The sequence below is a fragment of the Eurosta solidaginis genome, chromosome 2 (genome assembly GCF_040869045.1).
Source record: "Eurosta solidaginis isolate ZX-2024a chromosome 2, ASM4086904v1, whole genome shotgun sequence".
Classification (NCBI taxonomy): domain Eukaryota; kingdom Metazoa; phylum Arthropoda; class Insecta; order Diptera; family Tephritidae; genus Eurosta; species Eurosta solidaginis.
This window is the reverse complement of record NC_090320.1, coordinates 163,810,055-163,830,211: the sequence shown is the minus strand read 5'-3', so window position 1 is coordinate 163,830,211 and position 20,157 is coordinate 163,810,055. Positions and strand designations below refer to the sequence as shown.

The following is a 20,157-nucleotide window of genomic DNA, read 5'->3' as shown; positions in this document are numbered from 1 at the left end:
CGATGTTTGTGTGGTACTCCTGTTCGTCTTGAGATGGCACTTCCGCTTTGCCTTCTTGCAGCCAAGAAGGTTCCTGCCACCACAAAGAGTTTTCGACTAGGTCGGTGGCTGGAAGTCCTATGATTGCTAAGTCCGCTGGATTTGATGCGGACTCGACATGACGCCAAGTTTTCGTTCCAACTTTTTCCACGATTTTTGTTACCTTGTGAGCTACAAATGTTGACCAGGAACAAGGGGGTTTTCGAATCCATGCTAAGACGATGGTCGAATCTATCCACAGGTGAATGTTGACTGTGCCTAAGTTCAGGTTCGCCATCACTGTTTCCAAGGTTTCGGCCAGTAAGACGGCACCGCATAACTCTAATCTTGGTAGTGAAATTGTCTTTACTGGCGCTACACTCGTTTTTGCCATGAGTAGACTAACGTATATTCTATCGTTGATCTTAGCTCACACGTTAACCGTAGCCGTGTAGGCTTTTTCGGACGCGTCACAGAAGCCGTGAATTTCTATATCGTTGGTTGGGGTGCACCCACCGAGGTACACGAATCCGGTTAATGGCGGGGTACCCCTGCATAAAGGTTTGCCACCGATCTAGAGTGATTGTGGATACCTTTTCATCCCAATCCGTCCCCTCCAGCCAAATATTCTGCATGATGATTTTGGCTACGATGATAACTAGGGCGAGCTAGCCTAAAAGGTCGGAAAGTTTGGCGATGGCAGATAGTATCGCCCTCTTTGTTAATATATTCTGATCTTCGATCGATTTCCCGGTAAAGTAGAAGTAGTCGGAGTGCGCGTTCCAACGGATGCCTAGGGTTTTCACCATGCTTGAGTCCTCACACTCCAGAAAGTCTTCCGTAAGCCGGTGAGGCTTGGGTATTCCCTGGAGTATCCTGCTGCAATTTGAAGTCCATTTTCGTAGGGGGAATCCTGCTGAATTTAATGCAATGCGATCGGCAGCGACGGTTCGACGTCATCTGCAAGTTGATGTAGGGTTCTGATCGCTAGGGTTACCGTATTGAGCTCATATACGCTGACAGGGTAATCTGCATGGAGACGAAAAACTATCCATTGCTACTGGGTTTGGTTTTCTTTGATCCAGATTTGCCTGTACATCTTCTCAATGTCTCTGTTAAAAACGTACTTGAAAAATCTCTATCGGAGGAGTAGTATGGTTAAGTCACCTTGAAGTACTGGGCATGTGTGTAGGACATCGTTCAGGCTCGTGCCGTTGAAAGTCGAGCACGACGCGTTGAATACGACCCTTGCTTTAGTCGTTGTGCTTTCTTCTTTGATCACCGCATGATGCGGTAAGAAATAGCAATCGGTTGATTGTGGGGGTACGTATTCTGTCAGTACCCTGTTGTATTCCGTCTGTAGGGCCGGTGTCTTGGCTAGGCGCGTCTCATTGCGATAGAACTGAGAGCAGACGTTCTTAGGAGATGGGCCCGAACATAGGGGTTTCGGAAATTCCTGTTTAAAGGGAAGGGCGACGGTATACCTCCCGTCAGACTTCCTTTCCGTTGTGGTTTTATAAAGTGCCTCGCAATAGGCACTATCTTCAGTCAGGGCCTTTTTCTTGGGCAAGTTTTCAAGATCCCAGAAAGCGGTTATTTGCTTGTCTAGGCTAATTTCATTAAAAAAGGATACCCGTGTATTAGTTGGGCGAGGTGCTTCTGCACGACCCGTTAAAATCCAACCGAAGACGGCTTCTTGGGCGAGAAGCGTATTTAAAAGGTTCTTCCGGATACCGTTTAGTATTATCTGGGGATAGATGTCGCCTCCAGGTATGAGGTCGACTGGTTCATTAATGAAGAACCTCTTATCCGCCAGGATCATATCAGGGAAGGCCTGCCGAGTGGTTGCGCTAACTTGGCAGGTCGGAAGGTCCCCTGTTAATTGAGGTAGGACTAGAACCACCGTTTCAATGCTCACTAAGGGGTCTATAAGCGAACCTAAGTTAATCGAACACGATTCCTTTACCTGCGCGGACAGCGTATTATTTATTCCCGACACTTGCACATGCAAACGTTTGGATGGCAGGTTTATTCTCTTCTTGAATCTCTCTGTTATGAAGGAGCACTCGGACCCAGAGTCTATCAGTCTTTGGTTGTGCTGTGGAAGATGGAGCAAGGTGTTGTGCCTTGCGTGGCACGTGCTGCAATTGAATGGGCTAGTGCAGCGTGTCACTGTCTGTCTGCCCGACCAACAATTAAGACAATAACTATTGCTTTTCACAAACTAATTTTCAATCTACGGAATTTTTGGCAATTTGGTAATTTGTGCTCCGTACTGTTGCACATCTTACATGCCAGTTTTGGTACGCTGGCTTGGTAAACCCCTAGTTTTGTCGAACTTTCCCTTGAATTTGAATTTTGATTTCTGGGCGCTTTTGTGGTTTTGTTACCCCTTAGGTCGGAAACCGTTTCTAATGTTTGGAAACGATTGGACAGGAATTTGTCCATATCTTCCCACTTCGGTATGTCAGTTTTTCTTTCCACGGTCTGTTCCCAAAGAGCCAAGGTAGATTCAGGGAGTTTTGTTGAACATAAGTAGGTTATTATTGCATCCCAATTTGTGATGTCAATCTTATGACATTGCAGCGCAGAAATGCAGTTGTTGATTTCACGTTGCAATTTTTTAATTGATGTTCCACACTCCTGCTCGACTGCCGTTTTAGTTGTGTGTTGATGAGGATACGTTTATTTTCGTACCTGTCGCTTAGATTTTTCCAGGCGGTTGCAAAACCCTCGTTTGTTAACGAGCACCTGCCCACTATTTATGTTGCCTCCCCTTGCGGTTTTTGTTTTAAATAGTATAATTTTTCAACATCTTTCAGATCGGTATGGTGGATGTAAATGGCCGTGAACATATATCTAAAGGCTGGCCAGGAAAGGTAGTCGCCTTTAAATACATCGGTATCGCAAGGCGGCAGCCGCATTTTATGCGCACGGCGCGAAGAGTCTTCATCCTTTGCTTCATCTTTTGCCGGCTGTGGGGTGATAGCTTCGACTTCAGCCGCCGCAGCAGACATGCATTGCAGGTAGCAAGCGAAGCAACTTTTATTCTTCTTCCTAAGCGCACTTAGGTCCTCTTTGGACAGATCACTATTACAGAGAAGACTTTCGTATGTAGCCTTGGTTTTCTTCCATAGTGCCCTTAGATCCTCTTGCAGTAGTGCAAGGGTGTGCTTGTTCCGGGATTCGGCCGAGGTGGAGTTGAAGTCTTGTTCAAACTCGACTATGGAATCCGCCAATCTAATATACGTCTCCGTTGCTTTTATTAATTTGAATATTTTGTTTATTTGAAGGTGTCGAGATTGGAGGTAAACGACTTAGTGGCGTTGGAGTGTGTGTAACCGCAGAAAAAATTAAGCGTACAGCAATCAATCCTGCTGTGATAGATGTGTTAACACAGATAGAAATCCTTGTGCGAATTTAATGTGCTAAGAGCAGAAAATTTGATACAGATGGTCTGAGGTGAATGTAATGTGTAAAAAAGTGATATGAAACACTGATAGAAATCCTCACGAGGATTTAATGTAGATAAAGTGATGTTAAACACAGATAGAAATCCTGACGAGGATTTAATGTGATGTGAAACGCCAAGACGAGAAATCGTCTGCAAATATTTACTGTGACTAAGAGGTGTGTTAGACAGAGATAGAGCTATTTTCCAAAAAAAATTAGCGTATCTAAAACAAGTTTTAAAAAGGCAGATAGTAATCCCGATGTGGATATAATGTGTCAACTTCGAGATTTGGAGCACAAATAGCAATCCTTATGTGGATTTATTGTGTATAAAAAGTGAAAGTGAGCGCTGAGTATTCCCGAGTAGCCAACCAGGGGTATTTTCCCAACAAAAAGAAATCAATTTGGTGTATCCCTCTTAACGTGGAAAACTTACAGTTTAAAATATTTATTCTGAAAGAAAATGTGAAAAAATACAAGCTATATAATAAAAATAAGCGATCCGTATAAATTGTGTTTTGTGATTAATTTTGGCTTACAACCAATATGATTAGGCCACTTGCCACCCAACGTAGTGAATTCTCTGGCTTTTTGCCTGAGTTAGAAAAACTGATGAGTGAAGTGAATTCCTGATAGATACGCTAAAGCTATCAACCAAGTGAAATATGGTTCCTGTAACACGAAATCTGATGATAGTTTTGTCAGCGTATGTGACGACGAGGGGTATCCACAGTGCAGTGATGAGTGTGATGAAAAAAAAAAAAACAAAAAATTCACTGACTGTCTTGCCTTGAGCTGTGTCGGGTAACCCTTACCACTGGTGTGGGGAATTACCCGATAGTCAAAAGGCGTTGTGTGTTTATTAAACATGAAATCTCACAATTTCACTTGCTTTGCCTTTTTTATAACTATCACGGAATGCACCTTCCGTACGTAAAAAAATAAAAGACAATTTGTGTAACCAAGCAACCACGTACCTTGTGTTTTTAAAGTTGATCGTTGGGCTGCGCTGTGTTGATGTGATGGACTGTATGTGATTATGAATGTGAAGATGCTATTGACGCATTGTATGTGATGTTCTGTGCTGATGTGATGATTAATGTACTGTATGTGATGTTGAGGAGAAGACTGTTTGATATCACATCATCGATATTAATGGACTGTATGTAATGTTGATGAGTGGACTGTTTGATGTTGTGATGATGTGATAGTGTATTAACGGATTGTATGTTGCTGAATGGACTGTAAGAGCGATGTGATGATTTCGATAATGGGCTGAATTTAATGTATGTGTGAGTTAACGAGTTGGTATACGGTGCTCGTTCGTTTGGTGGTTTAACTTTTTCCAATGGTTGAATTTGATGATTAAATAATAACTATTTTAAATTATTTCTCCGATCTCCAAATTTCCTGGTGTTTTTTTGTTTTTAAATGTGTTGTCTTCGTGGGGCGCGATCGCACGCAAATAAAAGAAACAAGTAAGGAAGGTTAAGTTCGGGTGTAACCGAACATTACATACTCAGTTGAGAGCTATGGTGACAACATAAGGGAAAATAACCATGTAGGAAAATGAACCGAGGGAAACCCTGGAATGTGTTCGTATGACATGTGTATCAAATGAAAGGCATTAAAGAGTATTTTATGAGGGAGTGGGCCATAGTTTTATAGGTGGACGCCATTTAGGGATATAGCCATAAAGGTGGATCAGGGTTGACTCTAGAATGCGTTTGTACGATATGGGTATCAAATGAAAGGTGTTAGTGAGTATTTTAAAAGGGAGTAATCCTTAGTTCCATAGGTGGACGCCGTTTCGAGATATTGCCACAAAGGTGGACCAGGGGTGACCCTAGAATTTGTTTGTACAATATGGGCATCAAACGAATGGTGCTAATGAGTATTTTAAAAGGGAGTAATCCTTAGTTCCATAGGTGGACGCCGTTTCGAGATATCGCCATAACGGTGGAGCTGGGGTGACCCTAGAATGCTTTTGTGCAATATGGGTATCAAATGAAAGGTGTTAATGAGTATTTTTAAAAGGCAGTGGGCCTTCGTTCTATAGGTGTTCGCCTTTTCGAGATATCGCCATAAAGGTGGACCAGGGGTGACTTTAGAATATGTTTGTACGATATGGGTATCAAATGAAAGGTGCTAATGAGTATTTTAAAAGGGCGTGGGGCTTAGTTCTATAGGTGGACGCCTTTTCGAGATATCGCCACAAAGGTGGACCAGGGGTGACTCCAGAATGAGTTTGTACGATATGGGTATCAAATTAAAGGTATTAATGAGAGTTTTAAAAGGGAGTGGTGGTATTTGTATATGTGAAGGAGTTTTCCAGATATCGACCAAAATGTGGACCAGGGTGACCCAGAACATCATCTGTTGGATACCGCTAATTTATTTATATATGTAGTACCTGCCAAGATTTTAAGGGTTTTTTTATTTCGCCCTGCAGAACTTTTTCATTTTCTTCTACTTAATATGGTAGGTGTCACAACCATTTTATAAAGTTTTTTCTAAAGTTATATTTCGCGTCAATAAAACAATCCAATTACCTTACCATGTTTCATCCCTTTTTTCGTATTTGGTATATAATTATTGCATTTTTTTCATTTTTCGTAATTTTCGATATCGAAAAAGTGGGCGTGGTCATAGTCGGATTTCGGCGACTTTTTACACCAATACAAAGTGAGTCCCGATAAGTACGTCAACTGAGTTTAGTAAAGATATATCGATTTTTGCTCAAGTTATCGTGTTAACGACCGAGCGGAAGGATAGACGGACGACTGTGTATAAAAACTGGGCGTGGCATCAACCGATTTCGCCCATTTTCACAGAAAACAGTTAACGTCATAAAATCTATGCCCCTACCAAATTTCAAAAGGATTGGTTAATTTTTGTTCGACTTATGGCGTTAAAAGTATCCTAGAGAAATTAAATGAAAAAGGGCGGAGCCACGCCCATTTTGAAATTCTCTTTTATTTTTGTATTTTGTTGCACCATATCATTACTGGCGTTGAATGTTGACATAATTTACTTATATACTGTAAAGATATTAAATTTTTTGTGAAAATTTTACTTTAAAAAAAATTTTTTTTTAAAAGTGGGCGTGGTCCTTCTCCGATTTTGCTAATTTTTATTAAGCATACATACAGTAATAGCATTCCTGCCAAATTTCATCATGATATCTTCAACGACTGCCAAATTACAGCTTGCAAAACTTTTAAGTTACCTTCTTTTAAAAGTGGGCGGTGCCACGCCCGTTGTCCAAAATTTTACTAATTTTCTATTCTGCGTCATAAGATCAACTCACCTACCAAGTTTCGTCGCTTTATCTGTCTTTTGTAATGAATTATCGTACTTTTTCGGTTTTTCGAAATTTTCGATATCGAAAAAGTGGGCGTGGTTTAGTCCGATATCGTTCATTTTAAATAGCGATCTGAGATAAGCGCTCAGGAACCTACATACCAAATTTCATCAAGATACCTCAAAATTTACTCAAGTTATCGTGTTAACGGACGGACGGACGGACGGACATGGCTCAATCAAATTTTTTTTCGATCCTGATTATTTTGATATATGGAAATCTTTATTTATCTCGATTCCTTTATATGTGTACAACCAACCGTTATCCAATCAAACTTAATATACTTTGTGAGTTCTGCTCAACTGAGTATAAAAATAAAGAGAATTAGTAACTAGTAGGTAACAATATTTATTCACTGTATAAATGCAGCAGGAATAATTGTTGTGTATATTAAAAGGGGATAAATTATTTCAATTACCAAATCGCGAATTCACCTTTAAATACAATGCAAAATTATTGTTTACACGTATCAAAATTTATAACATTAATTAGAAAAAAAGTGTTGGTTTTAGCTTACTCACCTGTGGGATAGTTGCGGGCTCTTCAACGTTCGTAAAAGGAGTTAAAGAGCGTAGGACAAAGAAAGTCCACATCACCTGCCGATAGCTAACTTTCGTCGAATTTTTCCCCTTTGAAGTTAGCGCTCGGCAGGGGTGGGCCGTTTTCGGTACATAATGACATTATTAAAAACCTGCGTTAGGGTGGTCGTGAATATTTAGGCTGGTGGCCTAAACAGAAGGTTTATACCAAATTTTGCGAATCTGGCAGCGCCTTTAAATAGTTTGAGTAGAAAAGAGCTGAATTTGTTTGGAGTAGAGAGTGCGAAGAATCATTTCCGTCGCTGAAAGCAGCGTTCCTTTCACCAAAATTACTACAATACCAAGATTTTACTGAAAAATTCATTATTACGGTCGATGCTTCCACATATGGCATATTTTACGTCAAGAATACCAAGGCAATGATCTACCAATTTGTTTCGCTTCTAAAGCATTTATTAATGCAGAGCAGAAAAAACCTATTATAGAATTGGAACTTTTAGCTATCTATTTCGCAATAAAGCAATTTCGACCATACGTTCATGGCACACATTTTATTGTAAAGTCAGATCATAGACCTCTAGTATACCTTATCATTATGAAAGACCCATCTTCAAAACTTTCGAGAATAAGGCTAGAACTAGCTGAATATAATTTCACTATTGTATATATTAAAGGTAAGTCGAACTTTGGCGCTGATGCACTATCGCGAGTTAGCGACATATGCCGTCTTTCAGTGAGATTTACAGCTCCGGCTCACGCTCAATTCTCACGGGAATGCTCTGGATCATTGAGAGACTTGAGAAGCAGATGTCGTGAAATTTTCGCACACGTGAAATGTGATAGGCAGATGTCGCGGCTGCTTTTGATTTAACTCATACGGCGAAAGGCTAAGCAGCGACATTTATTTTTGAAAAAGTAGGTATATTAAAGGCCGCGTTGCCAACCTAAAAGGAAGTAATTAACAAATTATCTGGCTCACAAATTGAACCAGAGACTTCTATCTGGATTTAGCTGGCTCAAATCGTTGTTGTTGTATTTACATGCAAAATTATTTATCTGGCTCAGGATTTTGCCACCGGATGATAGCTATAGTCTCACTTGCTATCTTTTTAGTATATAAATATATAAAAACACACATAAAACACATACTAATAGATATATGTATATATGTATATATATATATATATATATATATATGTAACTGCAACGATGCAGATAAACCTAAATAGAGCGGCTACACAAGTAAAATGTATTTTAAGGTAAACAACAATTAAAACAAATCTTTGTACTTTGTACACACATGCCTAGATATGTCCTTATTATTGTTCACACACAAAAACCCTTGACCTTGCTCGATAGCATGGTAATAACCTAAACAAGCATATTCTTTGTTCTTCGCATAAAATAAAACATTAAAATATTATACAGAAACATGTTAACAGTTTAGAGTAACAAATAAAGGACAACTTTATCACAATACAAATAGCACTTAGAAATAGTATAAATAGATGTAAGATTTGTAATGTAAAGAAGAAAATAAACGAAATTGAAAAGAGCTCTTGCTCGTAAATATATATTTTATTTCATTTCGTACCCGGACTCATAACTGGGGGCTCAACCGTTTTTAAGCCACTTTTATAATCATATGTGAAAATTATAAAAGAAAACTAATTCCACGGGAAATAAGATTTCCAGCACTAACGTTTGAAAAAAGTGCATAAATAATTAACTAAAACTCAAACAAAGTGAAAAAATTAAGTTGAAACAACAAAAAACTGGCATCGCGAAAAAAGCGACAACACATTTTTGATTCAACACGGTTATCAGACGCAGAAATGAGTGCACAGGAGATAGCAAACCTGAGGGCACTAGTAGCTGCCTTAACAACAACCCAAACTGAAAACCAAGCGAGGATTAAATCTCTCGAAATCAGCAGAAAACCTAACGTCACAGTCACAGAGCAACACCAGACTGCACGCCAAATATCACCGATGCGTCACAAATAAACTTGGAGGTTTTCAAGGCGTTACCAATTTTCACAGGCGACAAAAACCAGTACAGATCATGGAGAAAACGTGCTTGGACACATATGGAGAATATAAAAAACTATGCTGCAACACCCACATACTACACGGCACTCTCGATAGTACATGCTAAAATCCAAGGAGAGGCGGCCGACATCTTAATTAACCATAATACGAAATTTAATTTCTATTCAATGGTAAACCGTCTCGACTACACCTATGCGGATCAGAGACCTTTATATGTACTTTTGGAGGAAATGAGAAAAATAACACAGGGTAAAAGGACACTAGCAGAATTCCATTCCGAATCTTGCACTGACGAAAGTGGAGACGGAAAATGCAGAAACCCCCACAGCTATGCAACAGTTTGCAAATCAAGAGGCAGTCAGGACATTTATCCCCGGCCTCAATAGCAAATATATAAGCGGCACCCTCTATAGCTACAACCCAAAAGATTTAGAGACCGCTTACGCTATCGCGAGCACAATATATCACGACAACGCAAACTCACAGTTCGACGTTCCGCAATACCACCAAAGACAATACAATGCGCCGCAGCATCAACATCTACCAAACAGAAGATACAACGAGGAATCTCGAAGGTACAGACCCAACGTACAGGTGCAATACCACAAAACTGCACCCTCGCAACAGCACCAACCAATGGAAGTAGATCCGTCACAAAAATACATGCGATCCACAAACTATAATAGGAACCGTTTGGCTCCACAACAACAACAACACCCCGCACCTATCCCAATGGACGTGGACAATTCGAGACAATATATCCAAACAACAAAACATAATGTCGTAAGTCGAAATAATAATATACCAAACAATATATATAAGAGAGATAGGTCTTCTAACTACAATAATGCGAATAATCAGCAAGATAGGAAATTTCAGAGACTAAACCAATTAAATAAAGAAGATCTAGAGTCAGTAGAAATATCAAATTATGAAGAACAATATGAAACAGGTAGTACTTTTTTAGGCGAGTAAACGGGCTGCCTTGCTTACAAACAAAATGCGGCCTAACCGGCACTCCCGTTACCTTATTAGTCGACACTGGTTCCACTAATAATTATATAAATATAAATTGTAACATAGGGAAATCAATTAAAATAAAACCATGTAAAACCAAAACATTACATGGTTGTTCAATTAAAAACTCTAAAAAAAATAATAACGATGTACGGGCATCATTTAACCTTCTTTGAAATTAAAGAATTAAAAGACTTTGACATGATACTCGGAGAGCAGGGATTACGCCAAATAAAGGCAGAAATTAGTTTATTTGATTATAGTCTAAAATATCAAAAAAGAAGGCGTCAAAAGTAGAACAAAAAATTAATTATACGCTTAGCAATGAAAAATACAGGGCAGAAATTGGCAAAATTATGCAAAAAAATGAAAACACTAACGCTATACAACCACAGTAGAAGCTACCATTAGGACAAAATCTGAAGATCCTATTTGGACCAAACAATATCCCTACCCCATTTCAGATAATGAATTCATTAATATAGAAATTAGTAAACTTCTAGATAATGGAATAATCCAACCCAGCAAAAGTCCATACAATTCACCCATTTGAACAGTCGCTAAAAAAGGTACCGATGAACAAGGAAAACCTAAGCGCAGAATGGTTGTAGACTTTCAGAAGCTGAACGCCCAAACTATCACAGATAGATACCCTATTCCCGACGTTTCTATGACTATACAGAATTTAGGCAATACGAAAGTATTTACAACTCTAGACTTAGAATCTGGCTTCCATCAGATCCTCATTAAAAAATATGATAGGGAAAAAATAGCCTTTAGTGTAAATGGAGCTAAATACGAGTTTCTTCGAATGCCTTTCGATCTGAAAAATGCTCCATCCATTTTTCAAAGATGTGTAGATGACATCCTTAGACCATATATCGGCAAGTTCGCATACGTTTATGTAGACGATGTTCTAATTTACTCTTCCTCACTTGAAGAACATATCGAGCACATCCGCATAATTATAAACGCCCTTCACCAGGCCAACATGAAAATCTCCAATGAGAAATCTCACTTTTTCCAGGACTCTGTGGAGTAAGTAGGGCATATAATTAAATACAACAGGATCACAGTTGACCCTGCAAAAGTACAGACTATTAAAAACTTTCCTATTCCTACAACACTGAAGGAACTCAGGTCCTTCTTAGGTCTTGCAAGTTATTATAGAAAATTTATACAGAACTGGGCAGCTATCGTCAAACCACTCACTACATTCCTCAGAGGAGAGAATGGTGGTATATCAAAGAATCAAAGCGCAAAAATAAAAATTACCTTAGACAAAGCTGCACTAGAAGCACTGAGAAAAATAAAAGAAGAACTACAAGCGCAAATTGAACTTTTCCAACAAAATTTTAACAAACCTTTTGAATTGACCACAGATGCTAGCAATTACGCTATAGGAGCAGTACTATCTCAAAACCAAAAACCCATATCATTTATTTCACGAACGCTCAGCGAAACAGAGCAGAATTACTCCACGAATGAGAAGAGTTACTCGCGATTGTGTGGTCGCTACAAAAATTACGTAATTACTTGTATGGTATAGCTGATTTAGCAATCTACACTGACCACCGGTCTTTAATCTTCTCCATATCAGAAAAAAAACCCAACACGAAACTAAAAAGATGGTAAAATTTCATTGAGGAATATGGTGAAAAACTCGTCTATAAACCCGGACACCAGAATGTTGTCGCTGATGCCCTTTCTCGCCAGCAAATAAACAACACATCAAATTCCGACTCCCAACATTCAGCGCAAAGTTCCCCAACACAAAAACTCAAACGAGTAAAGCAACCATTAAACAGCTTTAGAAATCAAATTATTATAAAAAAGTCAGATCAGAACCTCGTCGAAAAATCCTCCAAAAATATATTTACCAACAGCCGACATACATTTTCCTTTAACACCAAAACTGAATTATTAGACAGATTAAAAAATATAATCATGCCAAAGGTCACTAACGCTCTTCAAATAGACGAGCAAATATTATTTTACGTCGAAAACGACATTATCAGCACATTTCCAAATGTATTAATTGTGCTAGCTCAAAAAATGGTAGACGATATCACCGAAATCGAACAACAAAGACAAATTATACAAGACACACACAGACGTGCTCACAGAAACTACAAAAATAACGCACAGGAAATTTCGCTCAAATATTACTGGCCGAATATACGTGACGCTTGTAAAAAAAAAGTACAGGACTGCGAAATTTGCCTCACAAACAAATATGAACGCCGACCAAATAAACAACCAATCGGTTCAACACCAATACCAAACAAGGTAGGCGAATACATACACTTAGACATATTTTATATGAGCAATAACATGTACATTAGCTCAACTGACAAATATTCTAAATTCTGCTACCTAAGCCAAATAACATCAAAGAAAGACACATACATATACGTTGACGAAATACTATCGCAAACATACCCAAACGCAAAATTTGTAATGACCGATAACGAGCCAACCTTTACTGGCATATGTGCTCAACAAATCTACAAACGACTACAAATAACACATACTAAAACTCCAGCATATCATTCGACAACAAACGGTCAAGTTGAACGGACGCACAGCACCATAATCGAACTAGCAAAGGTTTTGGCAAATCAACATAATTCAGCACCCGACGAGAAAATGTACGAAGCAGTCAGACAGTACAACAAAACAATTAATTCGGTAACGAACGAGAAACCCGAGGACGTGTTCTTCAATCAAAGGGAGTATCCTGACATTAAAGAGCGCCTTCAAGAAAACCAGAACAGAGTTTTGCGATCCCACAACCGCAATAGTAAACAACTGGAATACAAGGAAGGAGACGTGATATACTCCAAAACGCATAGACGGAACAAAAACCTAAAAAATACGCGAAACACTTAGTAAAAAAGATAACGGCAAAACAATAACGACCAACAAAGGGGTAATTATACATAAGGATAATATTAGAGTAAAAGCATGTACGGAATAGTATTTACATTACTTTTCTCTGTCGCCCTCTGCGACAACATAATAGATTTAGCTAATAGGAAGTACATAATAGTAGAAACAGATCCTGTTTACATTTATCGGGATACAGCTTACCTGTATCATGTATCTAATTTATCAAAAATATTCGCGCCATACGAAAGCATAATGAAATCTTCATACAATTTAGAAAACCAGCCCGAGACTCAAATTTTAGTGAACAAAATTGAAACTCTGAAAAATTAACTCATACCAAATATCTATAGACCCAAAAGATCTCTTAATTTCCTTGGCTCTATGTTAAAATTCATCACTGGCACACCAGACCACGATGACTTTATAGAAATCAAAACGTCTCTTAATATGCTGATAGAAAATAATAATATTCAAAAAAAAATTAATTCACAGTTCGAAAGAATACACGAAACTCTCGATCCCAACACAATTACTGAAAACATTATTTTATTAGAAATATTTAATGAACTCCAGTCAATAACCAACACGATACATTTTGCGAAAACTAACAATTTTTATTCTGGCACACTAAATTTAAAAGATGTATATGAGTTAATAAACCATGAACAATTGGACCTTCCAATAATTAATATACTAGAATATGCCGACATTCATATCTGTTATCTACAACAAGCCATTGTAGCAATATACAAATATCCTGTTGTTGAAAATAAATGTAGCCTATTTAATGTATATCCATTAGCACATAAGCATGGTAAAATTAATTTAGACCCTAAGATCGCAAAATGTAACGATTATCAAAGAGTATCTAAATGTAGAAATTTTATGAGTAACTTTATTTGTAAATTTGAACCCGCTGACAACTGCACTATAAAAATATTAAAAGATAAAACAGCACAATGCGAAACCATTCACGAGAATAATGCTCCACTCCGCGTCCTAGAGAATGGACATATCTTGACAGATTACCAGCATACTTGGAACAACATGCCTATATCAGGCCCAAAATGTATAAGCTTTAAAGAATCCACGAACATCGATAACATCACGTACCATAACCATCAACAACAAATCAAAGAAGTTATACACAATTTACATAGCGAAAGACTTGAAGTACTCCGTATCCTTTCCTCAAACTCAAACTATAAATTCAGCAACATTCAGGAACTTTCAACATTTTTGATACCTATTGAAGAAAATCCTGTACAGTTTACGTTTTTCATCATAATGGGATTCTTAACCTTGGTAGTCATCACTTATGGTATGGTACACCTCTGTCAATACTACGAAAATAAAAAAATACTACACAGACAAAAGGAAATCGATGAATTATATGAAATCGAAATGAATCGTCTTCAACAGCAACACGTAGTAGCAGCGAAACGGCGACGCTCCGTTTTAAGAGGGAGGGGAGTTAGTGACAGTCTCACTTGCTATCTTTTTAGTATATACATATATAAAAACATACATAAAACACACACTAATAGATATATGTATATATATATATATATATGTGTGTGTGTGTGTAACTGCAACGATGCAGATAATACTTAAATAGAATGGCTACACAAGTAAAATGTATTTTAAAGTAAACAACAATTAAAACAAATCTTTGTACTTTGTAAACACATACCTACATATGTCCTTTTTATTGTTCACACACAAAAACCCTTGACCTTGCTCGATAGCATGGTAATAACCTAAACAAGCATATTCTTTGTTCTTCGCATAAAATAAAACATTAAAATATTATACAGAAACATGTTAACAGTTTAGAGTAACAAATAAAGTATTTTCAAGGACAACTTTATCACAATACAAATAGCATTTAGAAATAGTATAAATAGATGTAAGATTTGAAATGTAAAGATAGTTCTGAAAATAAACGAAACTGAAAAGAGCTCTTGCTCGTAAATATATATTTTATTTCAATTCGTACTCGGACTCATAACTCACGCTCCAATAACTTCATCTAAGTTTTGTTCTTTTTCAAGAAGTCGTTTTTTAAGGTCAGACGGTGCCCAAAAATCAATTAATTTGTCTTTTAAGCAATTACTTTCGATTTCATTTTTGGTTGATCCAAAATAGCATTTGGACATTTGATGTCTCAGGCGCAACAAAAGTTTATTGAAATCTTCTCCTTCTGACGGACATAATTACCTAAATAAATGCCTCTCAAAGGTGGAATTAAGTGTGGGTGAGAAAAAATCATTCAATTTTCGCAGTAATATATTAAAAACATCATTTTTGGTATTCTCGTTAACTTCTACAAGAGCACCCGGAATATTGAATATAACTTCTTGCAATTGGGGCCCACCTAAATGCAGTAGTTTGTTCCTTTGCTTACCAGGGTCAATTTCTTCAGATTGAAGGAATAGAGACAAGGATCGGGACCATTTTTCCCACTCATTACGCAGTAACGCTTTGTCTATATTATCGCATAAGAACGACTTGAATTCAGTCATTTTGGTTTAAATACGTTCGTACACCGAACGCAAAACTTTGTTACAATACCTCGGCTGAAGTCTCGAAGCAACGTCTCAATTTTAATTTAATTTGTATGCTTGTCGGCAAATTAATAGTTCGCTTGCACAATTCAATGTGCACTCCTATAATTTCCAATGCAAAGCTTGTGAGTTTTCACAATCTAATGAACAATAAAATTGTTCTATATTCATGTACCTATATAAACCCAATTTAATGCGCTGCTCTCATCTGCTAAGAATTCGAATCTCTCTTCATCAATTCAATGATTATCTCAAAGAAGCAATTTAATGCGTACGTCTATGCACCAATTCAATGGCCTGCAACACATAACAAATTTACTACCTTTAGATAATGATCGTTTTTGTCTAAATTTTCAAAACATATTACCAGTTCAATGGAAATATATGTAAGCACAATTAAATGCGCTGCTTTTGCAAACATGAATCGTTTTTTCTCTGTATCACTTCAATAAATATCAAATCTGGTTTTTTTCTTGCACGCGTGCTATGCAAATTGAATTGCTTTTGGTTGTGTTCCTCTTTATGTGTGTGTGTTGAGCCCACACCGTGTCAAATTCACCACGCCTGATGCAGTACCTGCAATGAAACAGAAACACAATTATAATGCGTTTTATTAACGCAACTTCAGATCCCATTCTCGTCGCCAATGTAGCAACCTAGCATTTAGTATTAAATAAGAACACACTAATTATATATATATATATTTCACTGGTACTTTAATATGTGTCTTCCGCACACGCACTCCAAACAGTACAATACCATACAATACAATCCAATACAATACAATATCCTATCGAATTAGTTATTTTCGTTATAAAAAAATCTATCTTTCTTGACACTTTAGTAACTTCTATTCCCGTTAAAATAGCTTCCATATGCTGTGTCGCTTTGTTATCTAAATGTTGTTTCGATTTGGGGGAAAGTTGATTAGAATTCGGAACAACGGCGATATCTCCGGCGATCATTTCAATTCTTCAGAAATGTCGTATAGAATAAGTTACCTGTGCGATAGAAAATGCTGACAGTGAGTCCCAACGGTAGCAAATCAGTGAGGGAGAAAAAGGTAGTGAGTTATTGTGTATTGTCCTGTTCACGACTAAGACAAAGGTACCGTCCTTTAACTTACCGAGGCTAAACAGCACGACGTTAAACCTACCTCCTGAAGCCAAATATCTTGGCATTATACTCGGTTCCAAATTAAGCTGGAGAAGAAACGGTGATATGAGATCAAGGAAAGCTCTAGCAGCATACTACACCTGGAAAAGGACTTTTGGGTGGAACTAGGGACTGGCACCACATGCCATTCATGGCATGTACAGAACAGTCATTCGACCGATACTAACATATGGAGATCTGGTCTGGTGGAAGGCGCTAGACAAAAAGAGTAATCAACAGAGGATCGGGAAGGTACATAGGTTGGCATGTCTGGGAATGTCAGGCGCCGTGAGCAGTGCTCCTCAGGAAGCGCTAAATTTAATATTTCACATGACGCCTCTACAAGTCTTCGTGCAGGGATTAGCCGCTAGAGGAGCTGTACGACTAAGATAATCCAACATATGGAAATCAGCAAGCACGGACACCCGACGATTCTGGACGATACGACGAAGGGGCAATTGAACGGAATAAAAACCGACCTAACATCCAAAACAGACCACATCACAGGAGTTTGGGCTTCCAGGTTCAGAACATACGATATCCTTCAAGGGAGGAATGGGAAGTAGGCCTAGACCACGGCAGGGCCATCACAATATACACCGACGGCTCGAAAATGGAAAAGGGAACTGGAGCTGGGATGTACTCAACACATCTACAGTTAAGCCAATCATTCCGACTTCCTGACACATGCAGTGTATTACAGGCCGATGTCTATGCCATAGACAGAGCAGCTAGGCTGCTTCAAGATAGTATGGTCTCCGACACCGACGTAATAATCTTTGTTGACAGCCAAGCCGGCTTCAGAGCATTAGATTCCAACATGATTAAATCGGATATCGTGAGGAGATGTAGAGCCTCGCTGGCTTCTATAAGTCAACTCAATGCCTTTACTGGGTTCCTGGGCAGATGAGATGGCTAGGAAAGATTCCGGTTTGGACAAAATTGAGGGGGACAGCTCCGTCCGACCACCGCCGAGTTATCTCCTGGGGAGAATCGAGGAAGATGAGAACAGGGCTATCTCAAAGGCGAAATCTCAAGGTCCTTATGGTCGTACTTGGATAGGAAAGGCCCCAGTCAATTTATAAACAAAATATGCTGTTATCTAAATATTAATACGCTAACAAAATTTCAACACAATCAATTGACAGGATGTTTCGCATATTTAGCATACGCAAAATCATATAAAAGTTATATGAATCGATTCATATGGATCAGCCGCAATGCATAGGCCTATTTTTGTTAACAAATATTACTCTATAATTAATAGAAAAAGTATTTTGGAACAATGTCTGCAATATCTAAATTTACTGTCGTGCATAAAAGCGCGCCATCTGTAGGTCCAAGTATGGAAGTTCTCTAAAACACAAACCAACATATCATGTTACCCCACCGAATTCGAAAAGCGACTACGCAGTGTTGCTCAAATGTTTCACCTACATACATATGCGTACGTGCCACGTGGTGAAAGAATAAAACATGGTTTCTCATTGTTGCCACTTACCTATAGTGGCCTCTACCAAAATCCTAAAAAAATGTTCCAAACTAATTTGTAGCGCACAAAAAAAAATCTTAAATAGAATTAATTTTTTACCGGCCCATTTTTAGTGGCAAATTTCACTTACTCGTAAATACATAGGTCTTTATTTAACAGGTTCTTTGTTTTTTAGTTGCTTTCAAAAAAAACATGAATTCTCAAATATTGGATTAACATTTGTTGAAGATAACTAAATTTATTTATAACAATTAATGGCAAATTTTCCCGAAAATATTTTTGCATTTGCAGATTTAATCCTCATTTTAGATAAAGTGCGTCTTATATTGAACAAAAAAAAACTTAATTTGCTACAAAAATATAACATAAAATTTTTTATGTTGTCTTTTATGCTAATTTATTTTGTTATATATTCTTTTATTTCAACTTAGTTTATTATTATTTAAATGCAACTTGACTGAACCCGAAAATTACACGTTTTTGATTTTAGGTCAAAACGGTAACCGGCATCATAGCGGCTGAATTGCATGGGCAGTATGTTACGAACTATATTAATTATTAGGCTAACTTTGTTGGATTATATGCCCATTAATCGGTTGCTTAAATCCCATAACCCTAATTTGTTTATGTCGCTTAGAGTTATGAAATTAATTTTATTTTAGTAAATATGTTTGCGTGAATAATTTCAATGTTTTTGTTTGTTTTTCTTTTCTTTTATTTATTCTGCTTTGCTATATCTTAGTATTATATCGCTCACAGACGATAATTTATGGTAGATATGGTCATATACATATATTCATGAAATGGAGTGTTTACAAATTTAATACTGTAACGAATTTAGTGCAATTCCGCTTATTTGAAACCATCTACTAACGTTCGTATGGCTAAACTATTGAACAAATAACTCCAATATTAAATAATGCAAAATGGTCTTTGGTAGAATACTTCGCAATAACACTAATACTTCGCAACCAATAGCGTGCTTAAATCAAACTGATTTGCTCATGCCTCAGCTTGTACTGCTTTTATACTCTTCGCTTTCCTTCGGTTCACATACTTCTAGGCGGTTCTTCTTCTAGAATTTACTACTTACTTACCAGCTATAAAATTACTAGCTATAAACTACAGATGCACGTTTATAGCTTTTATGTGAGTATTACTCTACTGATGATTGATTACTTTTGTGAGTATCTCAGATATATGCATGTGTTTCTGCGTTTCTCTCCGCTCCTTGTACGTACATATGTGTAGTAATAATGATTGATTTGTTTGTGTACATACTTAGTGTTGCTAATATTCGTCACACTGCCCTCCACCTAAATTTCCTGATCTAAATGCTGCTAGCATCTCCAAATCAACCACCCTTCTATTTCGTGGTTTCCCAATGGTGTGTATGCGGTAGATGGTATCACTGATCATCTTCAAAACTTTGTACGGGCCTTCCCAACTGCACCAAAATTTGAATGGAACACCTTGCCGCCGGTGAGGGTTGTATAGCAGTACCAAATCTCCCTCCCGGAAACCTTACGAATTATTGTTCTTGTCGTACCTGTGTTTCCCCCTAGTACTCATTATCCTGATTCGTTCCCTCACACTCTGTTGTTTGGCC

The 20,157-nt window shown here is 37.8% G+C and overlaps 1 protein-coding gene across 1 annotated transcript in view; it reads right to left on the bottom strand.

Moving 5' to 3' along the window:
* Positions 1-16,362: 16,362 nt before the first annotated feature.
* Wnt10 (Wnt oncogene analog 10) overlaps positions 16,363-20,157 on the bottom strand; it is a 322,353-nt gene continuing 318,558 nt past the window's right edge. Inside the window, exon 4 of the mRNA XM_067766364.1 lies at positions 16,363-16,477. Coding sequence (XP_067622465.1) covers positions 16,422-16,477 — 56 coding nt within the window. The 3' untranslated portion in view covers positions 16,363-16,421. The remainder of the gene's footprint in view (positions 16,478-20,157) is intronic.